The 17,800-nt window shown below is 41.6% G+C and overlaps 2 protein-coding genes across 2 annotated transcripts in view; one reads left to right on the top strand and one right to left on the bottom strand.

Annotated features, from left to right (window-relative positions):
- The first annotated feature begins 8,419 nt into the window (after window positions 1-8,419).
- On the top strand, window positions 8,420-12,971 carry LOC109469149 (glutathione S-transferase A4-like). Its single transcript, XM_019767555.1, has 6 exons — window positions 8,420-8,539; window positions 9,331-9,382; window positions 9,736-9,868; window positions 10,145-10,280; window positions 10,890-11,021; window positions 12,199-12,971. Exons 1-6 carry the CDS (start codon window positions 8,447-8,449, stop codon window positions 12,313-12,315), a joined length of 663 nt encoding a protein of 220 aa, XP_019623114.1. The 5' UTR covers window positions 8,420-8,446; the 3' UTR covers window positions 12,316-12,971.
- A 581-nt stretch (window positions 12,972-13,552) lies between these two features.
- The window catches only part of LOC109469140 (rhodopsin, G0-coupled-like), a 9,044-nt gene continuing 4,796 nt past the window's right edge, over window positions 13,553-17,800 (bottom strand). Inside the window, exons 3-8 of the mRNA XM_019767541.1 lie at window positions 17,448-17,547; window positions 16,449-16,545; window positions 15,826-15,975; window positions 15,584-15,662; window positions 14,883-15,053; window positions 13,553-14,398 (exon numbers count right to left, since the gene is read on the bottom strand). Coding sequence (XP_019623100.1) covers window positions 13,763-14,398; window positions 14,883-15,053; window positions 15,584-15,662; window positions 15,826-15,975; window positions 16,449-16,545; window positions 17,448-17,547 — 1,233 coding nt within the window. The 3' untranslated portion in view covers window positions 13,553-13,762. The remainder of the gene's footprint in view (window positions 14,399-14,882; window positions 15,054-15,583; window positions 15,663-15,825; window positions 15,976-16,448; window positions 16,546-17,447; window positions 17,548-17,800) is intronic.

Genomic DNA, 17,800 nt, shown 5'->3' with positions numbered 1-17,800 from the left:
TTGGCCGGGTGTATGTATAGAATTCAGATAATACATGCTATGGTGAGAATAAGATAACACCAAGAATGTGACGTGTTTTACCGTAGTAGATGTTTGGAATCTGACGTGCAATGATTTATTGTCATGTCAGTACTGTACATGAAAGACACATGAATGACAAGGATCTTCAAAGCATCTAAAGCATCTAATGTAACTGGCATCTGAATACTCCAGACGAAATGGTTAGGGAATGACTATGACAAAATAAAGATTTACTGGTGTTTAAACAAGAACTAGTGGGGTTTGAATATAACAAGCGCTCAAACCTTCAAAAATCGATGAAACGAAAAAGAAAAGCCACATTGAATTTCTGCGTGCCAATCTTCAAGGCAGGACAAAGTAACCATTGGAACACATTTTTACAGATTTGGGCAAAATAAAATGCTCATAATGCGTGATACCTTACTTTGCTCTATGATATATAAAAAGTCGTATTTACCCTGGGATAATACTAAATGGAGTTTTGGCTATAGATAAGGACAAATTACAAAAAAAGTAAACGGCTTGTCGTGCTGCGTGTCACACAATACGATTAAATTATGAAAAGCAAGTGTATTTTGTCGTCAAGTGTTTTGGCCGTCTGGTTTTGACAAGTACGACAGAAATGCTTCTGATTGGTCCATCTGTGTGTGGCAGTTACGGGACCATTTTGACGGTTGGGGACCTCATATTTGAGGTCATGGTAAAATTGCACAATAATCAACAGCATTCATACAAAAAAATGTAAATACAGCCAACTTTATTTTTTCGAAACTAGACAGGTGGAAGAAAAATAAATTCTTACAAAAACCTTTCATTTTATTTCTTTATTTGTATAGATACTGACAAAAATATAAGGTTTGTCATCAGTAAAACTGAGTTTTAAACAGTCATAGCTGTAAACTAATGATTTATGAATTTCCGTTCAATCCGAAGCATTTACACCAAGGCCACGCTTAACAAAATCATTATACCTTTGGTGTACATATGCATTTGCTGATTTTAAAATGGCCCTAGAACGGCCGGGCGTGAATGGGCTCAGTAATCTACCTGTGATAGCGACTAGCGCATTTCAGCGGCGGGCCGACATTTAGTGTACAATAAGGGAACAGCGCATTACACGGCTTTTCTGAAGAACGAGATCCTTTTGGTTTTGGGCCGAGTGAACTCAAACACTTGTTGGACAGATGGTCTAACATCAAAAACGTTACGTCTACATAGTGTAACATCTGTATATCCACATAGTATTATATATCTACAAAGTCTAACATCGATATATCTACATAATTTAACATCTATACATCTATAAAGTGTAATAGTCTAACATTTACATAATTACATAGTCTAACGTCTATATAGATCTATACATCGTCTAACATTTAGGCATCTACATAGTCTAACATCTAGACATCTACATGTTCTAACATAGGTAGCTGCCCCGTTCCTTGGGGAATCTGAAAATATGATAAGCAAGCCTGGGAATTTTGACAGCTGTGCGATACAAAAGGGCCTATGAGAATATAGATCCTCCAGGGCTAGACATGTAGCAGGTATCCTGAAAGATTGGCAGCACTGTAGCTGTAGCTGATATTCACTGGGTCGAACCCTACATACTAGTATGCTTGGAAATCTTATTTCAACACTTTGTTTTTCGATGTAATCACAGGTAAATTTTGATGTTGAATTTTCAAGCAGGTAGTGACAGAACCAACCGCCGACAAAAATCGTGAGTTTTGTACGACGCACGCACGTATACACTCAGACAGTGAATGCGCTCAGTTAGCGTTTCTACGACAATCGTACAACGTATTGTGCGCTTGTATGTGACCAAGCTCTTGCCGTCAAACATCGCACGAACTTTGTGCGGCCTGTTTCTCCTCCTGGAACCACGATGTTCCCCGTGGCGCCAATCCTGTCAAATTTGCTAATGGAACTGAAAAGGACAGCTTTAATTGGGAGGTTAACCGCGTGGCTGGCAGAGGGAGACAGACAGCTCTCAGCGGGGAACTGTTGATCTACATCTTCTAGTGTAGAAGGAGTGGGTGGTGTATTGTGATAACGTGAACTGAACGTCTACATACATGTATTTCAGTTACCATTATGGTACCTGGGCCATACATTACCAAGAGCTGCGAGTCTACAAAAAGACTGGAGCCAAGGGAGGGTTTTCTCCGTAGGAGTAATAGCACTCTGGAATGATGGTGCTGATGATGGTTTATCTCTGTGAAGAGAATAGCTCAAACATTTTTAAAATGTTTCCTTAGTAGGTAAACTTGACTCTTACCTCATCGCTTTTTGTCGAGTCCGTCCGGTTACAGACGTTGTACGATTGCCGTACGATTGCAAACTGGGGACATCCTTGGGACATACAGTCGTGCAGTTGTCTTAACAAGTTTGTAACAAGATCCTTGTCAACGGTAAACCCGTTGGTTCTGTCACAACCTTCCCAAAAACAATTCTATGTTCTCAAAATCTCGCGCGTACGGTATGTTAAACTTGTTCGACGTAAGCTTGCGTATCTTTGATCTGTATCTTCGTGAAACTCGCTGCTTCAGGGAACGAGGTCTGAGATAGTGTCATGAGACGTGTTTTCGTGGCGATCAAGATGAAATCAGCCAAACGTTACAAACATCTAAGAGACGCCATGCATGTTCCGCCCGAACGACGCGATTTCAAAGATTATATCTCACCAACGGCGTCTCTACAGAGTTGTTTGATTGTCAGATTTGGCAGAATTTCGAGTCAATGACGCTGAAAATGAAACATTAACATTTCAGACTCCCAGATAGATTTTAATCGTAAGGTGAAATATATGTTAGATTATTTCACAAATCAAATATGAAGAAGTCTTTCTGATGGTACTTTTGAATCGACATCCTATCTTATCTACCCATCTAGAGTGGGCTACATTGTACCATTTACGTAGATATAATGACACGAGTGCGGCCTATCACAGCAAAACCCTTCAACGGCTCCATCTTTTATCAGCATGAAAGACATGACCCCACAGAACTTCACTTCATCCCGCCCACGAATCGCCTGATATTCTTCAGGGATCTTATCAGTGAAAAACACTCTCAGTCGCCCAGAAGGCTGACTGGAAACGTTTGCTGTTTTGTATTTCGGGGCGGTCTTTTGGCAGCGGTGAACGTGACAAAACGGAACAGACCTGCTTTATCGCCTGTTTTATCCAGTACCGTCTTTTATCCAGAACCGTACTCAGGCATTGTTCTAAATAGTTTACGTTACGTGTATCCAGAACCGTGCCTGGGTCAAATCTACGTTCTTGGATACGCGGAGACTATCCAGAACAGTGCCTGATCCAAAACCCTCACCCATGGAACTAGATAGGCACAGTTCTAGATACAATACCGCCCGATGCGCTGCAGCCGTCTGCATCTAAAACTTGTTTTTCATGGAAGGTACGATTGACTGAGCCTGCCTATACAGCTATAGTACAAAAGGGTAATTATGGCAAGCCCGCAGCTGCAAACATAAAACGCGCAGACGGAAATGTTATAACGGTTTCATCAGAGGAGCAGGCAATAACTCAGATAGAGTTCTAAAGGCTCGGTCTACAAAGGGGTTGCCTGTCAGTTTCAATCACTGTTCGTTTGATCATGAATGATGTGGAATTGAGTATTTGTGTGAACGTTTTTTACAGCATTACACATGGTAAAAAGCCCTCTCAATGCCAATGATATATTCTCCATTTTTGTGTCAGGAAACTGGTTCAAATAACTCCCGCAATATTTTATGAACTACAGATACAATGCGGTAAACGTTTTGTCAGAAAAATAATTGCAAACAGAAAATAAATGATGTGCCACTGTTATGCCTGTTACCCTAATTCCGATGGCTAACGTTCTAAATCTAAACTTATTAGTAAAACGTTTAACTTTATTCCAACACACAATTTACAGAGAGATCAAATTTTCAGCGACCACTGTCGCTTTCATCGGAATGATTAATGACCAATCACTGAAAATTTGATATGTCTGTAAATTGTGTGTGTTGGAATAAAGTTCAACGTTTTACTATGATTATAACCAATATAGATGAACTTTCATGATAAATCTAAACTAGTTGCGTTGGAAAAATACCAAAAATCCAACTTTTTTCTCTAAAGTGTTTGGGTTCTGTGGGTTTATTGTATAGCGGTGTAGTTTTCATCGGTAAAAGTGGAGACTTCTTTAACTAACCCGCTTCTTTCGCAATGATTAAGGGAATACTAAAGTACTTAAAGATTCAAAGTACGTACAACGTTTGAATAGACTGTTGTTAAAACGTACAGAAGGAGAGACGCAGGTGCTTCTTAAGAAACAACCATAACGAGCTACACCTCGGGAATAAACATCGCCGTACGTCCTCGCGGGTCTGCTAGTTCGCTTAGAGTTATCTTTAAATTAGTCCTTAGGGAACAAATCACTTCTTACCGAGCATGTATGGCATATTCACAGCATGAACATTAGCAGATATATATGAGAAATTTCCCGAAATGCGTAAATTGTTATCAAACGCAAAGAAATGCTTGTAATATTCCGTGAAGGCGGCTGAAAGATACATCTGTCATTACCTTTCCGTAAATGCATATGCATAATTTGCTTATTATTATCAACAACAAAAATATCAATCAGATTTATATATTAATGGAAAGGTACAACACAAAGCATCTGACGCTGAAGCTGCGGTAACCACGATCCTAATTCACGGGATAAAAGCGCCGTTCTATGTGGGTGAAAGGGGACAAATTGGCGCATTGAAAGGCCAATCAGGCTGTAGAGGTTATCAGACGGCGTGGGTTGAATTAAAGCGCCGAGCTGACGCTAATGCGCGGTGACAGGTCCACGTGCCGTGCGGCGTCAGGCCACCCTAAGGCCACACCAATTTAATTTGTTGGTTCTCGGATTTTTTCAGAAAAAATATGAAGCGACAGGGCGAAAAAAAAAACAGGTCTAGGCATCCTATTATAGGCTTAAATGCTACAAAATGAGCCATGAAGTCAACACAAAAGGCTGGGTTAAAATTTAAACATTGAATTTTGAACTTTTAATCAAACCACTGCAATGATAGATGGGAAAACTGTAACAACTAGGAAGAAAAAGGACTTTCCTCAACTGTTGGGGGGCAAAACATGAGCATTTTTCAGTTGATTCAGGACCAGAATCAATTTTTTTTTTTGCAAATCAGAAAAAAACGAAGAGGCGAATCCGAGAACCAACAAATTAAATTGGTGTGGCCTAAGGACATTTTATGTACAGCATCCACACACGTAGCGGCTGTAGCCTGTGTTACACAAGCTCGCGGTTTGGTCAGGCTAGCATAGGTTGTATTTATGTTTACCTTCGCAAAAGGAAAACACTGTTTTTGCCCTGTTTTTCTTCCTCTTCTTCTTCTTCTTCAAACAAATAGGGTCAATAACCTGAACCAGCCGTCTGTCACCATGGTAATTTGTGTTGGGTTACATCATGTTGCAATTTTATAGCAGGAGGGATTTGGACTCATGTTACCATATATATGAGTAGGTTTGAGTAAGTATAAATAACATAGCAGACCATGTGAAGGTAACCATTATGCCCTTTCATCGAGGGTCAATTTATATCGAAGACACTGTTACACGCCTCCACAGGCTGTACATGTGTCTTGCTTCAAGTTCTTCGATTACCCTCATGGCGTTCTATTAAATTACTCTATTAAATGCCTGCTATTCGTTCCAGGGTGATTTCATGAGAATGATTATCGATTCTGCTGTGAATAAAAGATGATCATGTGAAGATTTTCACTTTATCAGTGTAGAGATGAAATCTAACCAGTAGTCCCTACATTTCCTCACTACATATTGTAGATTATATATTTGCAATATATCAATTTAAACTCACGTTTTTATCGCAACAGGCCAGGGTACGTGCAGGGTGGCACATTTTTTTATTTATTTTTTTATTTGCAAATTCAACAAGGACAATACAAGACAAGGTGGTGAGGTACTCTAGCTATAGCTAATTTTAGCCTCACCACCAAACATAGAATACAATTACAATACATAACAAAAAACAGAGAACAGCAAGTGGGTGGGATGGGTCGTTAAATAGTACAAAGAAATGTTTAGTAGGCTATATAATAAATCAGTCGAGTACAAACCGTTTGGTGTCAACAATATAAGTTTGAGTGGTTAGCAAGATATTACAGTTTGTATCATAGTATAAATCAGGTAATCCTCTAAGTAAAATATCACATAACAATTGTTCAGACATATTGAAAACATCAAAATCAAAGCCTACCACATTCTGGAGATTGCTGAGTAGGGTGACTCTTTGTTGATTATATAAAGGGCAGTGTAAAAGAAAATGTATGACACTCTCACAACGAGACCCGCAGATACAAGCAGCACTAGGGGCTAAATTTCTTAAGAATAAGCTGTGGTTAAGACTACAGGTCCCGATGCGGAGACGCGTGAGTAATGCGCAGATGTACCTGGGGCCGATGCTAAAATGTCGGTAAAAAGGGGTGGCACATTGATAGCACATAAACTAGTATGGAGCTCGCAAATAAACGAAGGCTTGTCTAAATTGAACAATAAAATATCTGTTAATAGCATCAACACTCATCATCGTTTAGTATTCCATTAAACCTAATAGTGGATGCATTAAGAAAACGTGTATTCCTTGGATGAATGATTATTAATGATCGTCAGCAGTTCCGTTGTTGAATACAAATGAAATCATCAACACGAAGAAGCACATTGTAGCATTCTGAATTCTGAGTGCGTATTTCTGTAACTGTATAGCCTGTATAACACACAAATTATTTATAGCTCCCACGGCTCTAAATGTCTCGCTTTAAGCTTTAGTCCTTTTTTTCTGAATCAGCCTTTTACTGTTGGGGCGTCTACACGATACAGAGATGACCCAAAGGTAACATGATAGGTTACCCTTCACATTGACATGCATTTTGTCGTGTCAGGCGTGGGACGCATTAAAGGGAGACATTTCGACAGTCTTCGTGACTTGGATCATGAATATGGCCATGTAGAGATGTCACAGCCCCGTGTTTTCTTATACAAACCATTCGACACAAACTAAAACATAAAGGTTAACGTTGAACAATTCAGCTAGCGGGTAGTGGATCTGTCAAAGTTGACGCTTGCTGACACTTGTGTCCATTCTGGCATTCATGCGCGTCGTTCATTTAAGTCACAGACGTCTGTCGGTCAAAAGATACAAGCCTTTCAGAATACAGGATCCAACAATATGGAGGAATGAATAGGGGGATTTAACCTACTATTAGTAGTCAGCATTGCTTGCCAGAGCTCTTTGCGTGCATTCTGACGTTATGTCCGTGCTGAGGAATACAATATCAAGTATTCCACTCCCATAAAGCCAATATTCTAGTCATTTATCTACATACTAAGTTGAAACCACACTATCCCAATGTATATTGACCATCTTGGAGCAAAATTTCCCAAAATTCTGACTGTAAACGGTCACTGGAAGGGCTGTTGGCTGATTTTAAGTGTACCACCCAGAAAATAAAGGACTCATCTTTTGGGCTTTTTTCTACAGTTGTAAAAGCCCAAAGTAAGAAATATTGACTCAAAAGTGCTAATTTGAAGCAGTATGTGTCAATATAACAAAGATGTCCTTATTCAGAATATTTCCAGTTTTGCTGCCCTGAAATCACATTGGATGCCTTTAAGGAGAAATTGAATTATCGATTCAATCTGTAACACAACACGACTCCAGCGACTTCAGCACCAGGGACAGGGAAAGCCTGTGCGATTCGGTGACATTTTGATACACGAGTGGTCGCTCTGTCTAACGTTAACGTCATTCGGTATGAAAGAACGGTCGCTTGGGAAAACTTACTCTCTATCTGACCGTGCTCCTCCTGACTTTTACACGAACGTCATTCATCAGACATGTACATTCGCTTCAAGAGAATCCATGCAGACGCTTGGGCCATGTTGATTTGATTATATGGATGACGCATGAATTTTCGTCCGTTTCTAAAAAAAAAGTTTTCAACCATACTATTACTGTAAATCACACAAGGCGCCTGCAAAATGAGCAAATATATGCCGTAAATTGCAAAAAAAAATATTGAAAATCAATACTAATGTGGTAGAATTACAACAACGATTCCAAAGGAAAAGACGAAAATGCGAAGAAATGAAAACGAAGAGTCCATTCATTATTCACCATACCATACCATGTATATTTGTTCAACCTTCATGACCACTTGGATTAATTTTCATAATGAAGGCAACTTTGTTTTGCCAAACTTCTTTTATTCGCACGATCGCATCAGTTTTGGGGCTCCCAGAGGATGTCATCTATATAATCAAATCAACATGGCCTTACCGCTACTACAGTCTTATTATTGTATGTTTTATGTCAATAGTTTGACCAAAGGGCTGACAGGAACGACCAGTATGTCCGAGCCAGGCAAACCGAAGCTGACGTACTTCAACGGCCGCGGCCAGGCCGAGAGCGTCCGGCTGATGCTGGCGGCGGCCGGGATAGAGGTGGGTTCACTGGAAGTAGTAAGGTTCACCGCAAATACGACATGGTGACAACCGTTCTCCTAAAGATCAAACCATTCAAATAGAGCGTTTTCCAATCGTGACACAAAAACAGTGCTTTCATCATTTTGCTTGTTTTCCTTGAAGCCATTTTCAGAACCATTTCTTCATATTTTCACAAATTATTCTTATCAATTACCTAGAGCAACAAGCTTTATACGATATTCAGGGCCTTTGTTTTGTCGAAGACAAGCTTCAAAAATGTTTTAAGATGCTTTCAGTTCCGTTCTGACGGATTTCTCACATATAACGATATTTTTGTGTTACACTTAAATTCTGTGTCAGTTGCTTGAAGTTTGGTCTAGAGCCAAGAAATAAAGAAGAGCTATAGATTAAAAAACGTTTACTGTCTCGAAATGACAAATGGTTGCGAGTTGATGGTGTATGGATATGTAGATTGTAATCGCTCACGACCTCTAAATGTCTTGAGTGGCAATGCTTCAATTACTAAGAAACCGGCGATGGAATACCCACGGAGTAAATGAGTGTTATTTGCCGTATGTAGGTCACGGTACTCAAGTGCCAAAACACAAATCCTTTAGTAATTAACTGAGATATGTGACCAGAATCCGTCTAGTAGGGGAATTTGCAGAGATAGCGACAAAAACGTCAAGTTTCTCATTGTAGAGGTAGAATCAACCATAACTGATTCAAGATACAGGATCGAATAGTTATTATATCATCCAAAACCACACGTTTGTTACAATTTAGAGTGTCTTCCTTTTCTATTTCAGTTCGACGAGATATACGTTGAAACAAAAGAAGAGCTAGAAAAGCTGCGAGAAAGTAAGTACGGTTCTGTGTATCATGTATTGTACGTGTATCGTGCTGGTGTTCCATCAACCGTCTCTAAAATCAGAGACGTTGGGTGATACAGACTTCCTTTGACTTATTACTGGTGTTACGTTTTATGTCACGTGCCTGTCACATGTTATGCCACGTGCCGATCACGTGTTATACCATGTGTTTGTCACGTGTTTGGTCACGTGCCGTAAGCAAGGAGTCATTCTTCCCTTGACGAAGCCTGTGCTGAGAGTCAATACTCTGAAGTAAGTCTCTGTTTTTCTTTGTATTGGAAGAAATTTTTATTTTCTAAAAAAAAGGTTTTTGACTTTGGTAACATTTTACCATGATTGCAGGTGGAGACCTGTTGTTTCTTCAACTGCCTCTGCTGGAGATTAACGGGGTGAAGTTGGTCCAGGTGGGGGCCATCGTCCGCCATGTTGCCAGACGCGCTGCTCTTTATGGCAAGAACAACGTGGAGTCCGCCAAGTAAGTGAATCTGTAGGATAAGAACTTGGGACGGGTGCTTTCCTTGGTGCTGAATATGTTATTGTAATATGGTGTTTTCCGTTACGTTGGTAAAGTTTAGACATCCAGGTAAATTGTATTTACAGTAAGATAAAACTCTACAGCTGGACAAACTATAAGTTTACTTTATCCGGATGTGAAGTTTTATATATATGCCTTGTTTCATTCCCGAAGTGTAGCATTTACCGTATTTAGTACATGATTTCGTTGACAGGACTGCGTTCCTTTGTTTCCTAGGTGTGACATGTTGGCCGAGGGCGCGCGAGACTTTAACGAGATCTTTAACGCCCTGCCCTTCGCACCAGACCGCTCGGCAGCCGAGGATGAGATCCAGGACAACGTGCTGCCCAGATGGCTGCCTATATTCGAGCAGGTCAATCTAGGTCTTTTCTTAATTCCGGGCACAGAAGCGTTGTTTTGGGTAGCTGAGCTGTTGGTTTGTTCAACTGTTTGTCCGGAAAGGTGAGGTTGACAGTCTTTGGGTAGCGGCAGATTGACAGGCAGAATGAGAGGAGGTCAAAAGTCTCAGAATCTGGACGGGAACCAGTATTCCAGGACGACATAGGAGAATTCAGGAAGTCGAATTTTGAAGACTTTCCGGAAGCCTAAGACCTATTTCTTGTGAGTTTTTGGACCTTTCAATCCAGCACCATGTTAACTGTAGGGTATTCGTTGCTTTTCACCAATCACACCACAGATTGGGCCGATTTTAAGCCAAACCCAACGCATTTGACAACAGCAGGCCAGCAGGCAGGGTAGCTATGGCGTCACTGGTACCTGGAGGCTACCATTACTAAAGTAGCTTTATAGGAGCAGCATGCAACATGTCATATTGTGTACTTCTGTCCCAAAGGGAAGTGCCGTAAGCTTCCATGCGTCGGCATGGGACTTTACACGTGTGGGTTTTTAGCATGAGACTAAGCAACGAAGCGCACGTCAGGGCATGTTGAATGTTATACAGTGTTTGCCGTAACTCTTCCAGGCACTAGAAGACAACGGAACGGGTTTCCTGGTCGGCACGGGCATGACGTTTGCTGATGTAGCCTTGTTGGAACCGCTTCTCACCATCTCGGAGTTGTATCCCTACGCGCTGGAGGACTATTCCAAGTTGGAGGTGGGGCCCAAACACTTTTGTTTCTATTTGTGATTTCTTTGTTGCATGCAAGTTCGTAAAGCTCTTTTAACTTGAATTTTGGTTAATGACATGAAATGATAACGTGTCTTGACTAATACTCTGTGGTGTGCTTTCAATCTATTAATTTCTGATTTTCTCAATTTTTTTGTGCAGTAGGTATTTACTTTCATCACAAACGTTGGAGATATTTGTCAATCAAAATGTCTATGGTATATTAGATTGTTATATCGCTAGTTGGACTCAATCGATATAGAAAACTTTGTTGTTTGACAACAATTCTTCAATAAATCTAAGAATACGATCAAGATTGGTGAATATTGTTCCTTCTACCACATCATATCGAGAATTTTTCATGGGATCCATCTCGCTAGAATTTCTCCTCGGTGACCGTTGAGGTTAAGCCGCTTCTCTAGTGCTAGTATTTCACTGTGACATGTGCAGGAGAGGTGAATGCAGTGCTCAACGACTTGGAACGGCTCCCAAGCTAATGGTTGCCCCTGCTTTTTACTGGCCAGAAGTGGTCGTATACAGTCCTCCATTCAAATGGAACGTCCAGCAAAAAGGCCTATCGAGGCGGTAACAGCCTTTCACTGATCCGCCTTTTACGCGTGAGAGCTGGCCTGAACAATCGCCCAAGCAGTTCAATTGTGTTAGGAGCGTCATCGGTCTCACACGTAAAAGGTGGCTGGAAGTTGCTGCCATTATGACAGGAATGGTCCATTTGGAGCTTAGCGCGCGGCGGTGCTAAGTGGTAAAAATCAGAGGCACTTTGTCAGGAGATTACTTTTTCAGATGTTACTTTCGAATGATTTGTTAAAGTGGTTCCAGTGGCCGGGAATTTTGGTACATTAGGAGTACACTGTAATCCCTTACACATACGTACGCAGATAACAATGTGATACATCTAGTTAAATCAGCGATTACTGGCACGTTTTTTCTTTGTGAACGAAACATTTTTGCAAACCGACCTGTTTGTCTTCTATTGAATAGATCAAAACAAAAGATGTTTAGGAACTCCAGGGCTATTTTTTTTTTACAATTTACCGAATGAAGCTGTGTGCTACGCTGTAACGATTTTGCAGTTTAACATAGGCCCTTAACTGCTATACTAAGGCACTAACTAATACCATCACGTTGCTGCGTTTTTACCTTTCAGGACTTTCTAAGCTACATGCGGGAAGTTCCCAACCTGGCCAAATATCTGAACTCCAGTCACCGCAAGCCGCCTGCAGACGACAAATATGTGGAACTAGTGCAGGGCATCCTTTCGTAAGAGCCGACAGAACGCCTGTTTGTAGTGGGACGAATTTCTATCCAAATTTCACGTTAGTCCGTTTCGTATGATGAGTCCTATATTATATAGTTTGCTATCCAGTCAAAAAAGGACTTGTGGTCAGTCAATTCGTGAAGTATTGTGTTCCGATTGTGAATTCAGTGTAGGTACTTTGAATTAGAGCCAAACGTGTTAAACACAGGAACTATCTTGCTGCCTTTGCCATGACTTAATTTTGTTGTAAAAAAAACTCGCTTATGTTGTTTGTTATCAATTGTTGGTGTGTTAATATTCTAATGTATAGAACACAGAAAACTGTTTAGTTTCATCGTTTTAAATATCTGAAAAGAATGGAATATCTGAAAAGATGGCGACGGGACCAGAATGTTTAAACAAAAAGATATACCCCGCTTACGGACCATACAAGATAAAGCACTTACTGGGACGAGAGACACCCGGGCCTCACGAGCAACATTTTAGCAGTTCTGACTAAATTAATACATATCGTAATCTGTTTCTGGGTGGATGTCCATCTGTATTGAAAGCGTTTAAAAACTTCTTAGCCTTATGAAAGATTCTTAGATAGTTATATTTTGTCCAGTGTATGTAAATGTTGCTCTGTGCCTAGCCTAAAATTAAAGTATTCAAGTGTCATTGTGCCAATACGTTGTCTTGAATGTTTCTTTGCTTGTATTTATATACAATATTGATTGTTTTCTGATATAGACATGAGAAAGGGTTGTCATTGAGATATCATTTCATTGAGAAATAGAATGTGTGTAATTTATCGTGTATAGAGAAAAGTCATCAGCTACAGTAGGCCTTAGAACAGGTGCATTGTTAGGCGTGAAATCGCAGACACTGGAGTTCTAAATTTGAGCCGAGAAAACGCCTGAACGCCTGATGCACATTTTCAAGCATCCGCTAGAGGTCCCTGATGTTCTGATGTTGAATATGTAGATTTCTATGGTGCAATAAAAACACAACCATAGATGGCACCAAGGTCCAACTTCGAGGTTCAAGAAGTGAGAGCAGTTGCAGAGGAGCAATATGAGACAAGAGGAATTCGTTTTCACAGAAGAGTTTAATATGTCATCTAACGGTGATACAAAACAAACCTATTACACTTGTATATATACACGAAAATGACAGCTTTTGTAAGAATATAAAAAGCACACATCTCAATCTGTTAAATTGTAATCCTGAATACTATAACATTACAATAACATGTGGCTAACTTAATAATGTCAAATCCATGTGTAGAAACCCCAGTTGAGTTTCAGCAGTTACCGTACACGTACAGTATTTCCAGATGTAATCTTTCAGTAGATCACAAAAACTCCACAATTCAACTCAATCTCTTTTGAATCACGCACATATTAAATGAATATTCAGATAAAGTAATCATAGGCTCATTTGTAGTTTCTTTAGATGCTACTGATCGGGTCTAATCAACGATATACGCATGTTTCCTAGACTTGCCAAAAGTTCTTCTTGACGTCTTTCTCCGCCATGTTTCCGAGGCAGGTGTGGTATCTGTGACGTCATCCTCGGTCAGCCTGACGTCCAGTGCAGATGATCGGGTTGTCTTGTCCTGCTGAGACTGTTCCGGCCCAGCGGCCTGTCTGTCTATAAACTCGGGGCATGTCGTCTGCTCAAAAGTAAAAGCAGACGGGGAAGGCACTTTTGCAGAAGCTATCCTTCCTGAAGCCCTTTTGGGTAGGAAGTCCAAGAGAGACGGTGACGACTCACTTCCTGACCCTGACGTCGGCGACTGTGTGACTTGGACGCCGCCCAAACCCTCTACCGTGGCCCCTGATCTCCACAGACCAATGTGGCCCGTAAAACTCGTTTCCTCAATGCCCAGATCTTCTGACGCCGTCTCCGTAACGAAACAGAAGCGCCTGGAAGCGGCCCTGTTGATCTGCACGGCCTGGTCCCGGCTGCTGTAGCCCACGGTGAAGATGTCGGGGGTGGGGTGGCCGGAGACTTTGCTGCTCCCTGGCGGCGTGGCGGCCGAAGTGCAGCTGATCCTGGTGAAACAACACGGACACATGGTGCGAAACACCAGCTTCCGGTACACCTGCATTAGGGGATCACAGAAATAAGACAGAAAAGTTGGGGTGTCAAAATATCTCATGTTAAGAAAACAGGACGCTACTTTCCCTGTTAAGACATCTATTTGTGTATGTATATATGATTTATGTATGTATGCATGCATGCATGCATGTATGTATGTATGTATACATATACATGTATCTGTCCACATCTCTCTATAAAGTACTGCTTTGTTATTAGAAAATATACTATAACCAACGACTAGCCCCACCTGATTGCACTAGCACATGTATGGATTTGGTTTAGTAAGTAGAATGTTATTATTTAGTTTGTCTTTCTATTCTCCAGCTTAAATTATCCACACGAACGTCATTGTAATTTTTCTATTGATCGTTTCTATCAAGATAGAGGGTGGGAGAGCGATCCATCTATCTACCCCCTACCTACCTCTCACCACGTCACTCTCTCACAGTCTATCATCCAAAAACCATCGTACCTACAAGACCTACCTCGCTCATGAACGCGTATAAGATGGGGTTGAAGGCGCAGTGGGTCTTGGCGATCAAGGCGGCCGCCATGCTGACCTCCACCGGCGGCGGCGGGCCCACCATGGTCCACACACACAGGGCCGTGTAGGGCGTCCAGGACACCAGGTAGAATAGTACCATCAGGATACACCGCTGCGCAGGAGGGAAGGAGGGAAGACATGAATGGATGGATGGATGGATGGATGGATGGATGGATGGATGGATGGATGGATGGATGGATGGATGGATGGATGGATGGATGGATGGATGGATAAATTTATAGGTGAACGAGTGAAAAGCATCTATGTAAATGTATGTCAGCAAACAGGGCATATGCATATTGAAGAACATGTCGATACAAGGCATATTGAAAAACATGTCGAACTGAATTATAGATCTAATCCAAAGGAACTATACAATCCAATACCCTTATAGAGGGGTTGCACTAGATAGCGGTAAGTAGTATGGTGTGTGGTTGCTGACTATTTGTAGTTGGGAGGCCCATGACTCGCATAATTTTTGTGCATTGTTCTAATGCTAGTCCATTGCTGTCTACTCTACCGTCTACCGTCTACCAATACAAAGTGCCTTTTTTACAGCTTTGTTCCTAGCCCTAGCATACATATATATCGGATTAACGTAAGGGTAGGATTGGAGGATTAGGGAAAGGGCTCAAACCTCACCAGGGTGACTCCCATTTCGAAGCTGCGCCGATAACTAGTCCTGATGTCACGGACTTGCCTGAATCGCTGTTTGGAGAACCTTGATTTGGAGAAGATACAACGAATTATTTAATAGCATGGTCAACACTGGTCGTATTCAGGCTGCCAGGACAAAGATCATTGCAGGCGTTTTGATATTTGCTAATTTTTGCCAATATCAGAGTGTGACACGGCCGACACAAGTGAACCGGTGGTTGACTCACTTCCTGATGATTTTGAAGTAGCAGGTTCCCATGATGACGACATTGATGACGTAGCACAGGACGATCAGGCAGATGAGGTACACCAGGTCAGCCACGGTCGTGACCCGGAAGTCAATAGCACAGGACAGACCGAACGGCTCGTACGTGTACCTTGTGAAAAAGAGGGGGAAATTTTATCTTAATTTCAATCCAGTAAAACAGCTTCAAACAAAAAGACTATGGGGTCGTGTGGCGTAGCGGTAGCGTGCTCGATTCGCCCAAGTGGTCCCGGGTTCGAGTCCTGACATGCCACCGATCTTGTGCCCTTGGAAAAGGCACTTTTAATAATAATACACGACTTTCTTGAGTATTGTCTTGTCATGTATTCGTCCCCTTCGTTGGTGGCGGCATAAAATAAGTTGATATAACTTGAGTGTGCTGTCACCGTGTCTAGTCATGAAATGTTGGAGTAAAAAAAAGACTGCAATTTAGAGAATTTTCAACTACCCCTACAGCAGCTCCCTACAGCCTTCCTCAGAATAAGTGACCAACTACTTCAGCCACGTGACATTCTGGGCACGTGACTATCAGCTACTATCACCACTGGTTGTTCACAGGTATGTGGGGACGCCTAGCGGACCAACCTTGCAATGTCGAACAGTGGTGGTACCGCCACGACGATCGCAACCAGCCAGGCCCCGATCACAGCCAAGATTGTCCTGCTCATTGTCAACTTACTGGCTGTAGAGGATAGATCAATAACCGGTTAATGCTGTAGTTTCTACTTTCAATTCAAGACTTCTGGGTAAGCCCCCCCCCCCGTTTTTCATTTTCTTCTAGAGATTTATGATAAAAATGCCACACGTTGCAGCTGTTACAACGTCCTTCAAAGCACGAAAGATGTGATCTATATTGATAAGTATTTTTTTATGATAATTTGGTGGGCAATTGAAATGGAAAGCTAGACACAAATCAAGCAAGGCAAATGGAAGAGGCAGGCTGATTATGTCGTTAATAGTTGCCAGCCAAACCGCCTTTCGTAGATAAAACGTTTTACTAATTTTACATTTGATACAAGTTCACTGATTCGCGCAAGTACGATAAACTGCCCTCATTTGACCTTCAAGTGACGGCAGCTTATCCATTAGCAAGCCTTGCTTGACATGTGCGCCTGGAGACGACCAATTTCATTTTCATATCTTTTGACGCACGCTGACAAGATATACCAAAGCAGCATTCAGGCGTAAAGAGTGTTCATCTGACGCATTTGGTAGTGTTAAACTAGGGTCAAATAAAGACGTGGGTCACGAAAGGATAGAATACTTGTACATGTTTTCCACTTTCAGACCATCTATTAGATTAAATAAGGAATTTGCTGCACTGACATGAGTTTACTTCACTTCATTCGCTTATTCGAGGTCACATATTGTGGAAGAAAAGACACCGGCATTGGGTTTGACGTGGGAAAAGTTAGGGACTGTTTTGAATAGTACATTTTTAGTAAAGTAGTCTTTTAGAATTGTAAAATACTAGCATTTGTGTACAAGTTGACATGCATTGTTGTGCAATTAACTTCCACTTCTTATTAGTGTAAGAAAGTCGGAAGAAGTGAGGGAAGGCTGGAGAACAGTTAGTTCCCGTACCGTGTTCAGGGCGGCAGATGGTGATGTACCTGTGTATGCTGATGAGACACAGAGTGTGCATGGACACCATGGACAGCACAAAACAGCTGAACCCGTACAGCTGCAGGGGAACAGTGTGAATAATGTTTATGTTACAAACTGTCCATACAACTGTCCTTGGTGCTGAACACCATCCGCACACAAAGACACCTGTCCTTGGTGCTGAACACCATCCGCACACAAAGGCGCCTGTCCTTGGTGCTGAACACCATCCACACACAAAGGCGCCTGTCCTTGGTCCTGAACACCATCCACACACAAAGGCGCCTGTCCTTGGTGCTGAACACCATCCACACACAAAGGCGCCTGTCCTT

The sequence above is a fragment of the Branchiostoma belcheri genome, unplaced genomic scaffold, assembly GCF_001625305.1.
Source record: "Branchiostoma belcheri isolate BF01 breed outbred unplaced genomic scaffold, Haploidv18h27 scaffold20, whole genome shotgun sequence".
Taxonomy (NCBI): Eukaryota; Metazoa; Chordata; class Leptocardii; order Amphioxiformes; family Branchiostomatidae; genus Branchiostoma; species Branchiostoma belcheri.
This window is presented reverse-complemented; position numbering and strand designations above follow the sequence as displayed.